Genomic DNA, 14,237 nt, shown 5'->3' on the forward strand with positions numbered 1-14,237 from the left:
GTTTGCGTTAGATTTTTCTCCGCAATTAAGACAACTTTGATTCACTTTACTTTCCGAGATATTGGAACGGTGTTAGTTCGCAGCGTCGTTGAATAGGTATCGAAATCGTAGACGAGTGCAAGACAATAATGTCATTCAATTAGCAATGTTAAGATACAAACGGTAACACGTTAAATACACAGTGCATGCAATATATATTTCCAGTAAATTCAATAACGAAAAGAGCAATAATATATAATTAATTAATGAATAGAAATGTTATATACCTCATATGCGATTTAATTACTTTTAACACAGTTATTGTATTACGAGACGGAGCTAGTAGGGTACACGTAGAACTGTAGTGACTGACTATATGTATAACAGAAAACCGAATCGGAGATTCGCATATATTCGGAGTTGGATACGAATTTGTTCATTATTAAGAAATCGACCTTTCTTATCTTGCGACGAAACCAGACCACGCATGAACCGTTCAATGACAATGAACGTGATACACCACACTGACATTGTCGGCACGTGGTGCCGATGAGATAGTTGCCGATGCTAACTAAATGTTTTTATTTAACTAAAACGGTTAAAGGTATATGTAGAAAAGAGGCAGAATCTTTAATATGTGTTGGAGAACGGATCGAAATGAAAACAAGCAAATATAGACAGTAAAATGCAAGAAAACTATCCGAAAAGGTAACTAAACGAATAAAAAACGAAGAAAAAAAAGAAACAATTGGTACAAACAGGAAAAAACGAAGTTTTTAAACGACAAAGCCATAGATTGCAAAATAGTAAAGGAGTTTTTACTTTATATTGGCACGATGAATCAATCCTGAAAAAAATCCTACATTTTTGGGTAACACACTGTATAAGCGTATTTATTTACTTTATGTTTGATTTTGTATTGATCAAAATTATATTTAAACACTTATTTACTGTATACAAATTTTCGATACATAAATATAACTTTAAAGAAAGAAATCGAAAAAACAATAATACTCCGAAACCGAACCCGTAAACAACGCAATTTGAAATTGAACTTCAGTTAAATAACATCGAAATATGATAAAATAATTACCAGGATAAAAGGTTTCGCTCGAATAATTAAATGTTTAATAAAATGCTTTACTCGTAATCGAAATTTTTTATATCCAGATATTTCATAATTAAACTTATCGTGAAGATATCTGCCATATATCTATTTTTTCTGTTGTGGTTAAGGGTTATCTGTCTGTTATTCGCAGTTTAAATAAATCAAAGGTTTCATTCCACACCAAATCGGATATTTTCGTACTCAATGTCAAGGATTTGGTACAAATTCAAATATATTGCACTCCGTGTGAAAATTAGGGTTTTTTTGCAAATTTTTACGAAAATTGCCTTTGTAAAAGAATTTGTATCTTGAACCGACTCCATTTCCATCTCTCTCTTATTACGTAGCTACAAACTAATGCCTAGTTTAATGGCCATGAAGTTCCATTTCTATGTCTGTCATCTTAAGCAGGAACTTTTGATATAGTCCGCTAGAAGTTTTAGACATAGGTCTATATGTGAGAGGTGTAAGTTTCTGTTAATAAATGTTTGGTATTGCACGCCAGTGTTTCATTTTACACAACCCTTTATTATTAGTAACAAATTAAAGTATGTAATACTGATATATAGGCAGATGGGAGCATCTAGTTCGTTCCATGAGATCACGCGTAGAAGAAGGTCAACCTCATACGAAAACCCTAAATATGTTTATGAGTGCTTGCCGAGAGATGGCGCTGTATGGCGTAATCATCTTCGGTTTTTAATCTAATATGTGATACCACGCACCACCGCAATACTATATCACATATTTAAGTAAATGACATTAATCATTTGTTTATATAAATATTTGTTACCTCTTATTCAATGTATGTGATATATTCAATGTATATATCACATTTGCTTATATATGATATATAAATTTACTTGATATTTTCCAAAATATACAATCTTATCTTACTTTGTGAACTTTCAACTAGGTATTTATTTTTCACACAGCATCTTTTAATAAACATAGGTATACATAAAACCGCAGTAGATATAGTGTTAAGACTAGTTTTCACCAGTGTTACTAAATCGGTTACCGAGTGCATCGGGATTATCGGGAACTTTTCATTCCACTTTTGCACCATGCCCGATCACGAAAAAAACAAATTAATACTTACCCTCTTTCTCGGTTCTTCGAAGCTACCCGAAGGGAGCGTGGCATTTCGGATATCTTCGGTGAGTCGAAAAAGAAAGTACTCACGTACGCGTCATCGGGCATAATGTGCAGAAGTGGAATGAGAAGTTCCCAGTGCACAGTGCACTCGGTGTTCAATCTAGTACACTGCTCCTGCCGCTCCTAGTTACATCGCTCATTTGTTGAAATAAACTTATCTTCCCCTTTTACATACATATATACACAACGAACGATGTATATTAATTATCCAGATGATTTATATGAATAGAATGGTTTCATTAAAATTGTTATTTAAATATTCATTCGACGTTATTTAATCATATCCATGATACTAAATTGACTACATCGTTGCTTGTTAAAGTCTTATTGATACCTTTTTATTTGAATTGTATCAGTACTAGAAAAAATAACAAATACATCTTACTAATGCCAATAACTACATACATACTTATTTCGATGCATGTTTGAAAACACAATAGCTGTAAAGTCATACGTATTCAGTAGTAATGAATGCTATTGCATTGGTACCATCACCATATATAATTATTTGCAAAACATCACTGTTTGATAATATATACATGTAATAAAAACGTATGTAGCGCATTTCGCATTTTCTGATTCGTTTTAGATTAATGATCACTGATATAAAAGAATTCTATATAATCGAAAACTATACTAAGTGGGAGAAGAGAGCAGATTCCCCTCGTGACGTTCCCCTCAAGTAATTTATTTGAGTAGATCGTACATGCATTCCAGTTTATTTGATTCTAATATTTGTATTGTGCTTGCGCCATTTGCAGATTAAATGTTTCTAATGCGTATTGTATTGTTAAGAAAACAGTGATAAAAAAATAACGTCCAAGGAAGGATATTTAATTTAAACGTAATGGGTGAATGATGCGCTATGTCCGACACACGGGAAAAATAACAAGTACGCCATACTTGTTTTTGACACGACTCATTCTATGCCTAATTTACGATAATGAGGAAAAAATATTGGTTAAAAAATAAGTTAAAACACATAGATTTGCTTCAGCCTTAAAATTTATCTCCGTAGTCAACCGATAAAAAGAAAAGTTTACAAGTATTCCAGTTGGAGCAGTTTGACGTACCTTAAACATTTTTGCAGTATATATACATAACTATTATACACTTTTGTAATTTACTGTTTACGTGTGCAATATACGCATCTATACTTATTACCTATTATGCAAATAAAGTTCTGTTATAAAATGGCAAAGAATGATGGTTCAAAAATTTTTTGTGCAAATACTATGCAAGAAAATGAAAGGATATTACATGAATCTTGTCGTAAATATCAAGTAAGTACTGGCACCTCATGCATATTGATGTTGATTAATAGACAATATTATTAATATATTTGTGATTCTTCAGGTAGAGACCAAAACCAAGGAAGATTTTGAGAAGTTGTTTATTAAACTTAATTACGTCTGTCAAATAAGATTGACCAAAGAGGAAGTACAATTAAATTCTTCTTGGTGTAATAAAAATGTAAGATTAGCAATAAGATCGCTATTTTTGTCGATCTATTTTGTACAAAATTAATTTTATTATAATTTTTCTTTTTAGGTTATAAACTATACGTATGGACCTATTCTGGGTTTTCCATCTGGTTCTTGGTGGGGTATTCGTATGGATTGCTCCCGCGATCGTATTCACGATCCCTTTGACGAAAATATTCAGGTCGGACCATTTGGAGTTACATCTATCTGTACATCAAGCATTAATCTAAGCGAAGATGTTGACTTTGGTAATTCTCTTACCCTTACGGGTCAAAAGTATCTCGACGAAAAGTCCGACAATGATCCGCTTATCAAAAATTATGAAAATCAGATACCGGTGAGACTGATCAGAAGTTACAATTTATTGAACGAGTTCGCTCCGAAAACGGGTTACAGATACGATGGTTTGTATATCGTAACAAACGTTTGGATAGGTATAAATTCAGATTCTACGAAATATTATAAGTTCTCTTTATTGCGTTTTAACGATCAAGAACCACCATTATGGGGTATAAAACAGCCGCTTCTAGGTACAAGTAAATCTTTCTCTAACCAACATTTTACACCTATGCCTCTACGAAACTGCTCAGAAAATTCGTTCCCGTGCTTGTATGAATTTAAAAAATATTCGCACACCTCCGAGCCTGTAATCTCAAAAGGGAAACACGATAAGTCGAATGGATTTATACAATTTCCGACGTCTGAAAATAAAAAAATAGAAGAGAAGGAAAAGGTTACAGCTGAAAGCGGGATAGTAATGCGGCATGTGTTTAAGAAAGGAACTGTAGAATGTACACCTAGTATAGCCAGTATGTCTGTTGCGTCGGAAAATAAACCATTGGCCCATATTGGAACACAAGGATTTAAAGCTCTTAATACTAATATTTCTATACGTACAGGACTGTACGATTCGTCGCATAGTACACAGCACGATCTTAAAAAAACTACTTTATCGCCGTTTTGTAGAACAGCTAAATCACTTAATTTACTTAAAATTAATCCTCACGCGGAAAATTTGACTTTGTCTAACAAAGACAAAAATAAAAGTTCAGACGGAAAGATACAAATGATTACGACGAACGATTTTCCTAAACGTGTTGATTATATTTCGCCTAATACGGTGAAACCAGATTCATTGAAAATTAAATTGTCTAAAGATACAAATACAGAATCGAACAGCAGTTCAAACGATACAAGTTTAAATCCTTCCTGCACACACGAATGTAATAATAGTAAAATACATAAAGATGCGATAAATGATTGTATAGATGTGCATAAAAGTAATGTAACTTCCTCTAATATGCCAACTAGTATGCTAAACTTAACGGAGTCTACGTGTAAAAATGAGACTTTGACGCATAGAATTGCATCGAAAAAAGCACAGGAATTAAAGTCGCTCGATTCTATAGACTCGCTGACACCGGATAAAATTCTACATTTAATTAACAAGAAATGTCATCCTTTATCAAAGTTACTTATGGGCAATATGATAGGACTAACATCGGAACAATCTATAGAATTAAAAACACACGATTTTTTAACAGCCCAAACGGAAGTCAAAGATAAAATAGTGACACAAAACAACGGCGTGGAAGAAACAAAGGAAAAGAAACAGTTCGAATCTATTTCGGACGATTTAATCGGCGCAAGATATTATAAATTTAGAAGACGTAAAAGATTATCAAGAAAAATAATGAAAAAATCAGAGATAAGAAAATGCGACAAAACGCACAATGGAGATCTCCAGAATGATTCTATGCAGTCTGCATTGCAGAAAGATGTTTTGTATTCGAATAGACGTAACACAGATATACAAAATAAAATAGTAAAAGAAACTAGTATACAGAAGAAAAAAATACATTGCGTGCAAGAATCGGGAACAGATATTAAAAAGGACGTTGAAAGTAAAAACGAAACGAAAACGCGTTTACGAACTATGAAAGCAGTCAAGTCGTCGATCAAGAAACATATAAATAAGAAACAAAGACGAGAAATTGCAAATTTATTAATAGATGCAAAAATTGGCCCTAAAATACGCGGTCCGCGAAATAGAAGATTGCGATGCATGAGTAATACGTACGCGAAACAGTCGTATGAACGTTTCAGTACCGTGGTGTGTACTTTGAATAAATGCCGAATTAATTCAGAAATATCCGAACAACGATCTACCTTAAAGAATAGAAATAAACTCACAAAAATTGGTAGCTATAAAAGCATGAGAGGTAAAGAAACCAGAAATGTTAGAATACACAAGAATCTCACTGTTTTCAAAAAGATGGACAAGAATGATATTACAGAAAAAATGATAAACAATAATAATAATAATAATACCAACAATAACAATAACAATAATAATAATAATAACAATAAGAATAGTACGAACGACAATAATAAGAAACCAAAATCTATAAAGACTAATATTAAAAGTGTACAAACCAACGATACAACGATGATTGTAAATCGGAAAAGAAAATTGATGCAGAAAATTCCCGCGAAAATAAAATTTAGTACGGGCGAAGAGAAATCGCACGGGAATTACGAGAAAAACTGTAAGATGGATGCTGTAACTCAATGCAGTCTCATTAAAGAACCCCCAATGAAAAACTTGAAATCGAACGAATTGGTTAAAAAGTATGGTCGCAACGAGCACTACACTTTTATCAAGGTAGAATACGGTGAATTTAAAGACATGAAATCTGAAATGTACGAAGCTGCTAAATCTGCTACCGAGAATAAAGGTCAACGAGTACATAAGCCTAATGAAAGATATAAATCGTGTACAGAGACTGTACGTAATATACAGCACCCTAAGACTTCGAATGTACCGTTAAATAGTAATATTTTGAATACGAAGGAGCAAAGTAAATTTTCGATGGAAAGGGCGTCTGCATTTGTACCTGTTAACGTTTTGGATAGCGATTCAAAAATTGCTCGTCTCAGATCGATAGGATTCAAGCCGATAATAACCTGCGGTAACGGTAACGAAGGTATCAGTAATCAAAACAAGGAAGATTGTTCTGAAGTATTCAATAGTAAAGTGTTAAAGCAAAATGTTGCTGAAAAATACAATAAATATACTAACGAGGAAAATGATGTTGTCGTATACATGGATGATGAATTACAATATCAAGATATAGAGGACGAAGACAATAATTCGTTGTCTAGCAAACGTAAATCGTCGGAATCTGAAGATCGTACATCAAACAACGAGCAGTTAAACAATATAACTTTTGAAAAAAGATCGTCTAACGATCTGTCATCGGAACAAGATTTAGAATCACCTTGGCACGGATGGAAAAAAGTTATAACAAATAAAGATATATACTGGATTGGTTGGTAAGCAAAGAGTAAATCTTGTATGTAATTTGTAATTTTCTGTATTACTATGTCGCGACCAGAAAAAATTTATCTATAAAGAAAAAATATATATATAGATATATATATATATATATATATAGATAAATGTAGAGTAATATGGTAAAATATATATAAATATATATATATGTATGTATGTATGTATGTGTATATGTATATATATTTATATATTTGTGTATATATATATTTTTTCTGCCAAAAGAAAGGCTGTTGACAAAATATTAAGTTATTTTTTCACTGATAGTTGTAATATTTCAATGTATTGATATAATTATAGATAATGCTTTTGTAGATTAAATAGATTTGATCTTTTGTTGAATTAATTCGCGTTTAAATTGCTCTGATTAATTTCATTGTTATCTCCTTTGCTAAGTGTTTTACTAATAAGAATTAAAAGTAATTTAAGATACCAATTAGTAATTGTACAAATATAGCGATTTACTTTCAACAAATTAACTTTATTGTTATTTTATGGAGCAGAATAATATATTCTCTCCATAAATATAATTTATGTATACACAAAAATTTCTATTGTATAGAAAATAAAGTTTAATTAAGATCATGATTTGTTTCCATTGTTTAAAGCGTTCGATGGAACACAGAACATAGAACATTATATATATATCGAATGTGTATATGTGTAGAATCGTTAACGCAAAACATGAAGTATCAAATACTTATATGCGAATAAAACAAATACATCAAAGGAAAGTTTTTTAATTTTTGCATTATTAAATACATTCTATTTTAAAGATATATACACTCATTAGTTCTTTAATCTAGGACGCAAAGAGTTTTTCTGTGGCTCAGTTATATATTTCCCGGACACGTGCAAGAATTGGATGTACTTTTCTCGGTGTATTTCATAAAATAAGTGTTTTTTCATTGGCAAAAAGTTACGTTAATTTCATTCGAATTGGAAATATTTATGTAAAAACGTATAAGATAATGTTAGCTCAAAGTGTAAAAATATCAATCGGCTACGGTAAATAATACGGCAACGTATTTGTGAGTATTCAGATATTAAGTACTGTACAATGCCTTCTTTCAAGAAACTTAGATCATCTCGTAAATTAAAAGATAGTTACATTATTGTAGTAGAACCACCTCTATAGGTAACACTGCCTTAAACACGTTCAGCATATTAAAATAAATATCTTCTATGCTATGTTTACATGATGTAACATAATACATGTATTAACATGGATGTAACATTATGGAACTATTACAGTATGATGTATTATTTTACATCATACGATTTTCTTTTTTGTCTATCTGCCGTTTGTTCTGTGAGCGAGTCAAGTTCCTACTTAATGATGTACAATCAATTTAACGGTTTATATGTAGTTTTCTCGAGACCAGATATTTATAATTTCACGAAAGTCCAACGTTAATGTAGTGTTCTTTTTCATTTTCATTTTTTTTTTTTTTTCTTTCGCATGCAACCTGCGTTGTTTGCATCTATTGGAACTCATCGTCACTGCTCAACAGCATTGTTTTCTCGTTATAATTTTGAGAAATTGTCGCAACACGTTGATGAGAAGTGTGTCGTCTTTGCGGCGGCGGTACTGGCATATTCTGCGGATCGTCTGGATCAAAACTGGATATCCGCATACCACGTTGTCCCTTTGGAGCTCCTGATTGTTACATTACATCACGTATATATCGCTGGCAAAACCGTGACTAACGGATACATCGATCAGTCAGCGAACAACGAAAAGTCATGCGTGAATTTTCCATTTTCGTTTAAAGCATTATTCATTGCATCGATTGTAGTTTATGTACAATGTTATATGCGATCCGACAAATTTTTTTTTTCACGCACAGCGTTAATACATACAGCACTTTTATTTTCTCAACATCGATACAGAAGATATATTATGCACAACACAATCATACTAACTGAAACATGCGTGTTATAAAAATAATTCAAATTTACTAATTCTTGCAACGCTAAAAAAAAAAAATGCATACATAACATACATAGGTAGATTTAACGAATTTCTTGTTGCACAAATTCAGAAGTGAACATGTTACATAGATGAAAAGTTGTTTACTACTGATGATGTTTCTAATACGTCTAATTTTCTAATTTATCTAATATATCAATATCGATTTAAACAATGAATATAAAATGTTATGTCAGTGACAAAATATTTATGGGTGATGGGTTAGTTAATGATTCTTATTTCGCGTGTATGTAAATACATATGAATTAAATGAAGGGCGATTCGATCCAGTCTTAAGTCCACTATTAATGACATTATGAATAATACAAAATATAACGTGCCTTCGAGTGTAAGTTTAGAAATGGCAGATAAAAGGAGAAATGTTATGAAAACCGGAAGTTATATTGATTCGATATTTATTTTAATTCTTATTTATCTACTTCGGAAGTCAATAATATAAAATTACGACTTCAGAAATTGATAGTGTAAAGTTAACTTGATTCTTTGTATACGTTTCGATTTATATAATTAATTAAATGGAAACAAACACAAAGAATCAAATTATACAACTATTTCATCTTCTTTAATCATTTGACAAAAGCAGTCAAAATGCCAATAAATAGAACTCTACCTCCAAAGAAAAGGAAAGCAAGAAACAGGAGATAATTCTCATTGCCCAAAAGAGTATGGAAGATTGTAGCAGTGAGAAACTACAAAATGATAACAACTTCCAATAATATTCACCTGAATTTTTAAATATTGGAAATAAAATTTAAAAATTATAAATTCTTTTACTCTAGTAAGTATACAAAACAACGTATAACTTTTTTTAAAGAAATAACGAGCTATAGCAGAATAATCTATGATTATTTTAAAACTCAACGTTTTGTTCACATGCTTGCATGGCTTTCTTCAGAAAAATAAATAAATAATACAAAAATACGTTCATAAGCTATTATATATTTTTAATTCGTGTTTTTATCAATATTTTTGTATTATTTAAGCTATTCTCTTAAAGAGAACTACATAATCATACGATCGAAACGTTGATTTATTTAAATATTGAAAATAAAAATAAAAGGCAAACTCCCATACGTCGTAATATTATTTGTAACTTATTTATTTTATATGTGAAATGAAGAACAATAAAGAAGTCTCATAAATACATAAAAGCATTGTAAGATAATATTATGCCCTTTAATAATTTCTGTTCTATCAATAAAATAATATATTATTACAATACTGCCACAAAATAGTAATCAATCATTATTTGTCTTTTGCAGTTATTAGAAAGCAACACTTTTTATGAAATTACACTGTACTCTAAGTGCTCTTGTGTTAAGTGCTTAATTTCTATCGTACAGTAAATTTTATTAATTGCAAAATGAATGAATTGTATTATATAAATACGTATATGTATGCATGTATGTTTAGTATATACATATACTGATTTTAGTATAAACCTTAAATCATAATTTGAGCAGAGAACTCTTTGCCCGCCCTGCAACTTCATTCGAACTTAAAACATCAAGTAAATTTGTAGCATTAGTTCTAATAATCTACAGTGTAGTATTAAGAATTTTTCAAACTCCATTTAAAATTGTACAAATGCCTCATGTCCAATTTCTTGAAATTAAAAAAGTGATGCCTCGCACTCTCATAGTTTTTCATACGGCAAGTTGGTATTAACGTCTGAAAAACAGTAAACAGAAAGTGCCTTCAAAGAACTTAATGCTAATTGGCACGTATAAATTGAACTTACGATAGAAAATTTTTCCGTCTTTCGAAGAACGACTTCGTTATAATTTAATTGCAAAAGATAAATATAAATTAATATACACGGTGTTTCATAATAATTGGTACAATGGGAAAGATAATGATTCAACACGAAATAAGTAGAAAATATGGATTAGAATATTTTCATACGAAACTTTGTTTTTTAGAAAATCGAATTTGAGAATTCAGCTGGCAAGCATGCTATGTAGATAAAATAATAAAAAGTAAGAATTTATATTGAGGATAAACGTAAGCTAGTAGCACTGATAAAAAAAATAATCGTGATATTCACAATGTTTATTATAAACACAAACGCAAGTAGTGGTAACCCACAGCTATACGAAACGAATTTTTAAAAATCAATTTTCCAAAAAAATTAAATTCCCGTATAAAAAAAAATGTTATTCTATATTTTCTACTTACTTTTCATATAAAATCATTACCTGTTTGATCGTACCACCTATTATAAAATACCCTGTGTATTATTGCGCGCATTTAGTGGTTGGCAGTAAAGTATGTTGAAAGATACAAATACAATTGCAGTACATATACAGAAAATCAATATATTCATTTACTTTGTTTAAATTCGGATGAAACATTTTTAACGATTTTTAAACCTTAAATTAAAAGATTTTTCTATTGCATTTATGAAGTATAGTAAAATTTAAATTAAAAAAATATAAATGAACAATGAAATACAGATGATTTTAGATTTCATCATTCACTACATCATGCTATACGAAAATATATCAATCAGATCAAATAAGTAATAAAAAGACTTCAAAGACAATATTTATCAAAACAAACATCTTTGAAAAGATGAACTGTACATACCTGAACTATATTGTGTGTATTGTTGATATTGTGGATGAAAATTGTGGATGGCATCAGTCATTATATCTTTTGGATTCATAGTTTCCTACGCGTAAACGGTATTGAATTAGTTATATTTTCACTAGTTTAATTCCTAGAAAAATGTTAAAATTATGTAATGGTATACCTTTAAACTGCTACTAATACTTTGCATTGTTACACTTCTTCCTCTTGAATCTGTAACACAACCAGCTGAATATACTTGATAGGGGAACGCATAACGTAACGCTATAGCGGCAAATAACATTTCGATGCAGATTAAAAAATTCTGATAACCAGCGGAAACTGTGCCCGCACTCGTCGACTGGCCTAAGCTTATAGGTGAAATTACATTTGCTTTTTCAAGAATAGCCAGTAAAACTCCTAAAATAGAAATTAATTCATATAAATTATAAATGATTTAAATTCATTAGTTCGAAAAGCAATTAAAGTGACTTTTTTATTTGACAAAATAATCGGTATGCGATAACTTATGTGATACTATATTATATATTAAATATTACCTTGCCAAAATGAAAGAAAAATGACGCTCTTGACAGTACAAAACTTTAAGACAGGTTCAAATGGCGTTAGCAGGTCTCTTGTAGCAAAATAGAAGAGGAAAAGTCCGTAAAGGGCAAGGGACACACTGATATTATAAATTATAGTTATGTAAATGTAGCCCCCGTCCGGGGACCAATCTCCATCTCTGTAATGTCCAAATGCTTGAAGAAATATAATGACAAACGCCATTACTGGCTTTACTAAGCAAAATTGCAAGGTGGCTTGCTTGCAAAATCTAAGAAAACCGATAGTATATGTTTTTCCAACTAGGCAGCATGTTCCGTATAGGCAATTGGAACGAATAGGTTTACCACGGATTTCAGACATAATATTTCCTTCACCACCCAGGTACTCGTAGCATAGAGACAAAAAGTTGTATATAACAAATGCTTCATAACAGTCTCGTACAGTGAAGAAATAAACATAATAACTTTCGCTGTTAAAAAATAAAAGGGAGACCCAAGAATACGTTGCGTAAATTGGGACTATAAACAGAATTCTCACTATCCATCTTTGTTCTGTTGGATTCGTGTACCACCTTAGATGTTGGTAAATCTACAAAATAAAATAAAAATGATACTTTCCACTCTTTGTATTAGAGGGGACCACTGTGACGAATTTAAAAAATCAACATTTTTTCTTTTATCTCTTTTTAATGTTTTGGGGTTTTGGGGACATCAAATCCTTAACATTTTGATACATATTAATTTCTCCTATTAAGTACTTTGGTAATAAATTGATTGAGTATCATCAATAATATCTGTATTGATCCGATCATTACTTATAATTTAAGAAAATTGCACAACTTCCTGTTTCAAAACTTGCAGCAAAACATTATATGTCTACTCACTTTCAATAAACTTTTGGTAATCTTTTACATTGGTTTCCATTATATCTATAATAATCAATGTTTTTATATGAAATTTTTACAAGTGATTTAAGAAATGTACTTTTCAAAAACATTAAAGATTTACTAGAAGAGGTTTCAATTACCCCAAAAACATTCTTAAAATTTGCTTTTATTTTTAGACGTCACTGTGGCTTTTCCCTTTAACAGAGGATTACTAATCATAAGAAAATACCTGTTGACAAGTTAAGAACAGTGCCGCCCAAACAAACGCACCAGCAATACCTTGAGCAGCTCTTGTCTGTAAAAATATTGGCGCTGCTTTCCCCTTGGAAATTAAAGGATCGGTGGTTGTAGATGTCATACCGTTGAGCAAAGAGCTTACGATTGTGGATGATTCCGTTGCCACGGTACTACTCATATTTTAATCTGAGAAAAATCAGCGTTGCAAATAATAATTGCAGCTTAATGTAATTGAAGAAAAAGAAAGATAATCGTGGACGTTTATAGCGTCCATTTTAGTCACAGTCACAAATAGGAAAAAGTTAATAAACAACATTTTTTCTCATAACACAGAACAAGTGTCGAGATTATGGCTCGCGCGTTAAAAATCAATATATGCACAACAATAACAACGGTACTCCCATTCGTGCGCAAAATTTCGTTTCGTGGACGCACCCGTGCTCCATTCGCAGATTTTTTCGAACGATTTGCAGCATACACGCGTTCTCTCGTTGACGTATCTTGGTAGTACGTGGTCTCCTTTTCCCTTCGTATCGTATCGTACCGTACGTGTTGACCTGTACAATTCAGCTTCTCGGAGATTCCCCACTTTCAAATAACCAGTATCCGACGCAACCGTTTACCGACAGTCGTGACCTTCCAACAGAGAACGCGAATAATCCACCGAAATTCACTTCCCTTCACTACATGCGGATTTGTTCAGCTTAGATCACCGAGTTTCACTTTTACCCGACATTTTCAGGCATTTCTTCTCTTTCCCTCCTCGATGTCAAGCATTCGTTACGGGCAGCTTCGCGAAATATGTCAGTCGACAATAAAAATATAACTGGTCTCGCGTCTCACCACTATAACTACATTCTTCTTTGTCGCACCTGTGAATCTTCCCTTCGGTTTTCTTTGTT

The 14,237-nt window shown here is 31.6% G+C and overlaps 2 protein-coding genes across 5 annotated transcripts; one reads left to right on the plus strand and one right to left on the minus strand.

Annotated features, from left to right (window-relative positions):
- The first annotated feature begins 2,388 nt into the window (after positions 1-2,388).
- LOC143348068 (uncharacterized) lies at positions 2,389-7,672 on the plus strand. Of its 3 annotated transcripts, none has more exons than XM_076777877.1 (4): positions 2,389-2,927; positions 3,007-3,528; positions 3,602-3,718; positions 3,797-7,672. In XM_076777877.1, exons 2-4 carry the CDS (start codon positions 3,415-3,417, stop codon positions 7,067-7,069), a joined length of 3,504 nt encoding a protein of 1,167 aa, XP_076633992.1. In that variant the 5' UTR covers positions 2,389-2,927; positions 3,007-3,414; the 3' UTR covers positions 7,070-7,672. The 3 variants fall into 3 exon arrangements, with proteins under 3 accessions (XP_076633992.1, XP_076633993.1, XP_076633991.1); XM_076777878.1 differs by having other exon boundaries at positions 2,389-2,797; XM_076777876.1 differs by having other exon boundaries at positions 2,389-3,528.
- A 133-nt stretch (positions 7,673-7,805) lies between these two features.
- Positions 7,806-14,163, minus strand: Tmep (Transmembrane endosomal protein). 2 transcript variants are annotated; one of them, XM_076777886.1, is made up of 6 exons: positions 13,771-14,163; positions 13,328-13,521; positions 12,206-12,800; positions 11,830-12,065; positions 11,664-11,748; positions 7,806-8,741 (listed from the first exon to the last, which is right to left on the minus strand). In XM_076777886.1, exons 2-6 carry the CDS (start codon positions 13,511-13,513, stop codon positions 8,566-8,568), a joined length of 1,278 nt encoding a protein of 425 aa, XP_076634001.1. In that variant the 5' UTR covers positions 13,514-13,521; positions 13,771-14,163; the 3' UTR covers positions 7,806-8,565. The 2 variants fall into 2 exon arrangements, with proteins under 2 accessions (XP_076634001.1, XP_076634002.1); XM_076777887.1 differs by lacking the exon at positions 7,806-8,741 and adding an exon at positions 10,150-10,745 and having other exon boundaries at positions 13,771-14,158.
- Positions 14,164-14,237: the final 74 nt, after the last annotated feature.

The sequence above is a fragment of the Colletes latitarsis genome, chromosome 11, assembly GCF_051014445.1.
Source record: "Colletes latitarsis isolate SP2378_abdomen chromosome 11, iyColLati1, whole genome shotgun sequence".
Classification (NCBI taxonomy): Eukaryota; Metazoa; Arthropoda; class Insecta; order Hymenoptera; family Colletidae; genus Colletes; species Colletes latitarsis.

What these genes read in the sequence shown, in the direction of transcription:
- Tmep (XM_076777886.1), bottom strand. Translation starts at nt 13,513, where the DNA reads ATGAGTAGTACCGTGGCAACGGAATCATCCACAATCGTAAGCTCTTTG. An exon ending in TGTTCTTAACTTGTCAACAG is followed by an intron (nt 12,801 to 13,327) that starts GTATTTTCTTAT and finishes TTTATTTTGTAG; the next exon opens with ATTTACCAACATCTAAGGTG. An exon ending in ATACACACAATATAGTTCAG is followed by an intron (nt 8,742 to 11,663) that starts GTATGTACAGTT and finishes TGTAACAATCAG; the next exon opens with GAGCTCCAAAGGGACAACGT.
- LOC143348068 (XM_076777876.1), top strand. Translation starts at nt 3,415, where the DNA reads ATGCAAATAAAGTTCTGTTATAAAATGGCAAAGAATGATGGTTCAAAA. An exon ending in AATCTTGTCGTAAATATCAA is followed by an intron (nt 3,529 to 3,601) that starts GTAAGTACTGGC and finishes GTGATTCTTCAG; the next exon opens with GTAGAGACCAAAACCAAGGA. An exon ending in CTTCTTGGTGTAATAAAAAT is followed by an intron (nt 3,719 to 3,796) that starts GTAAGATTAGCA and finishes TTTTCTTTTTAG; the next exon opens with GTTATAAACTATACGTATGG.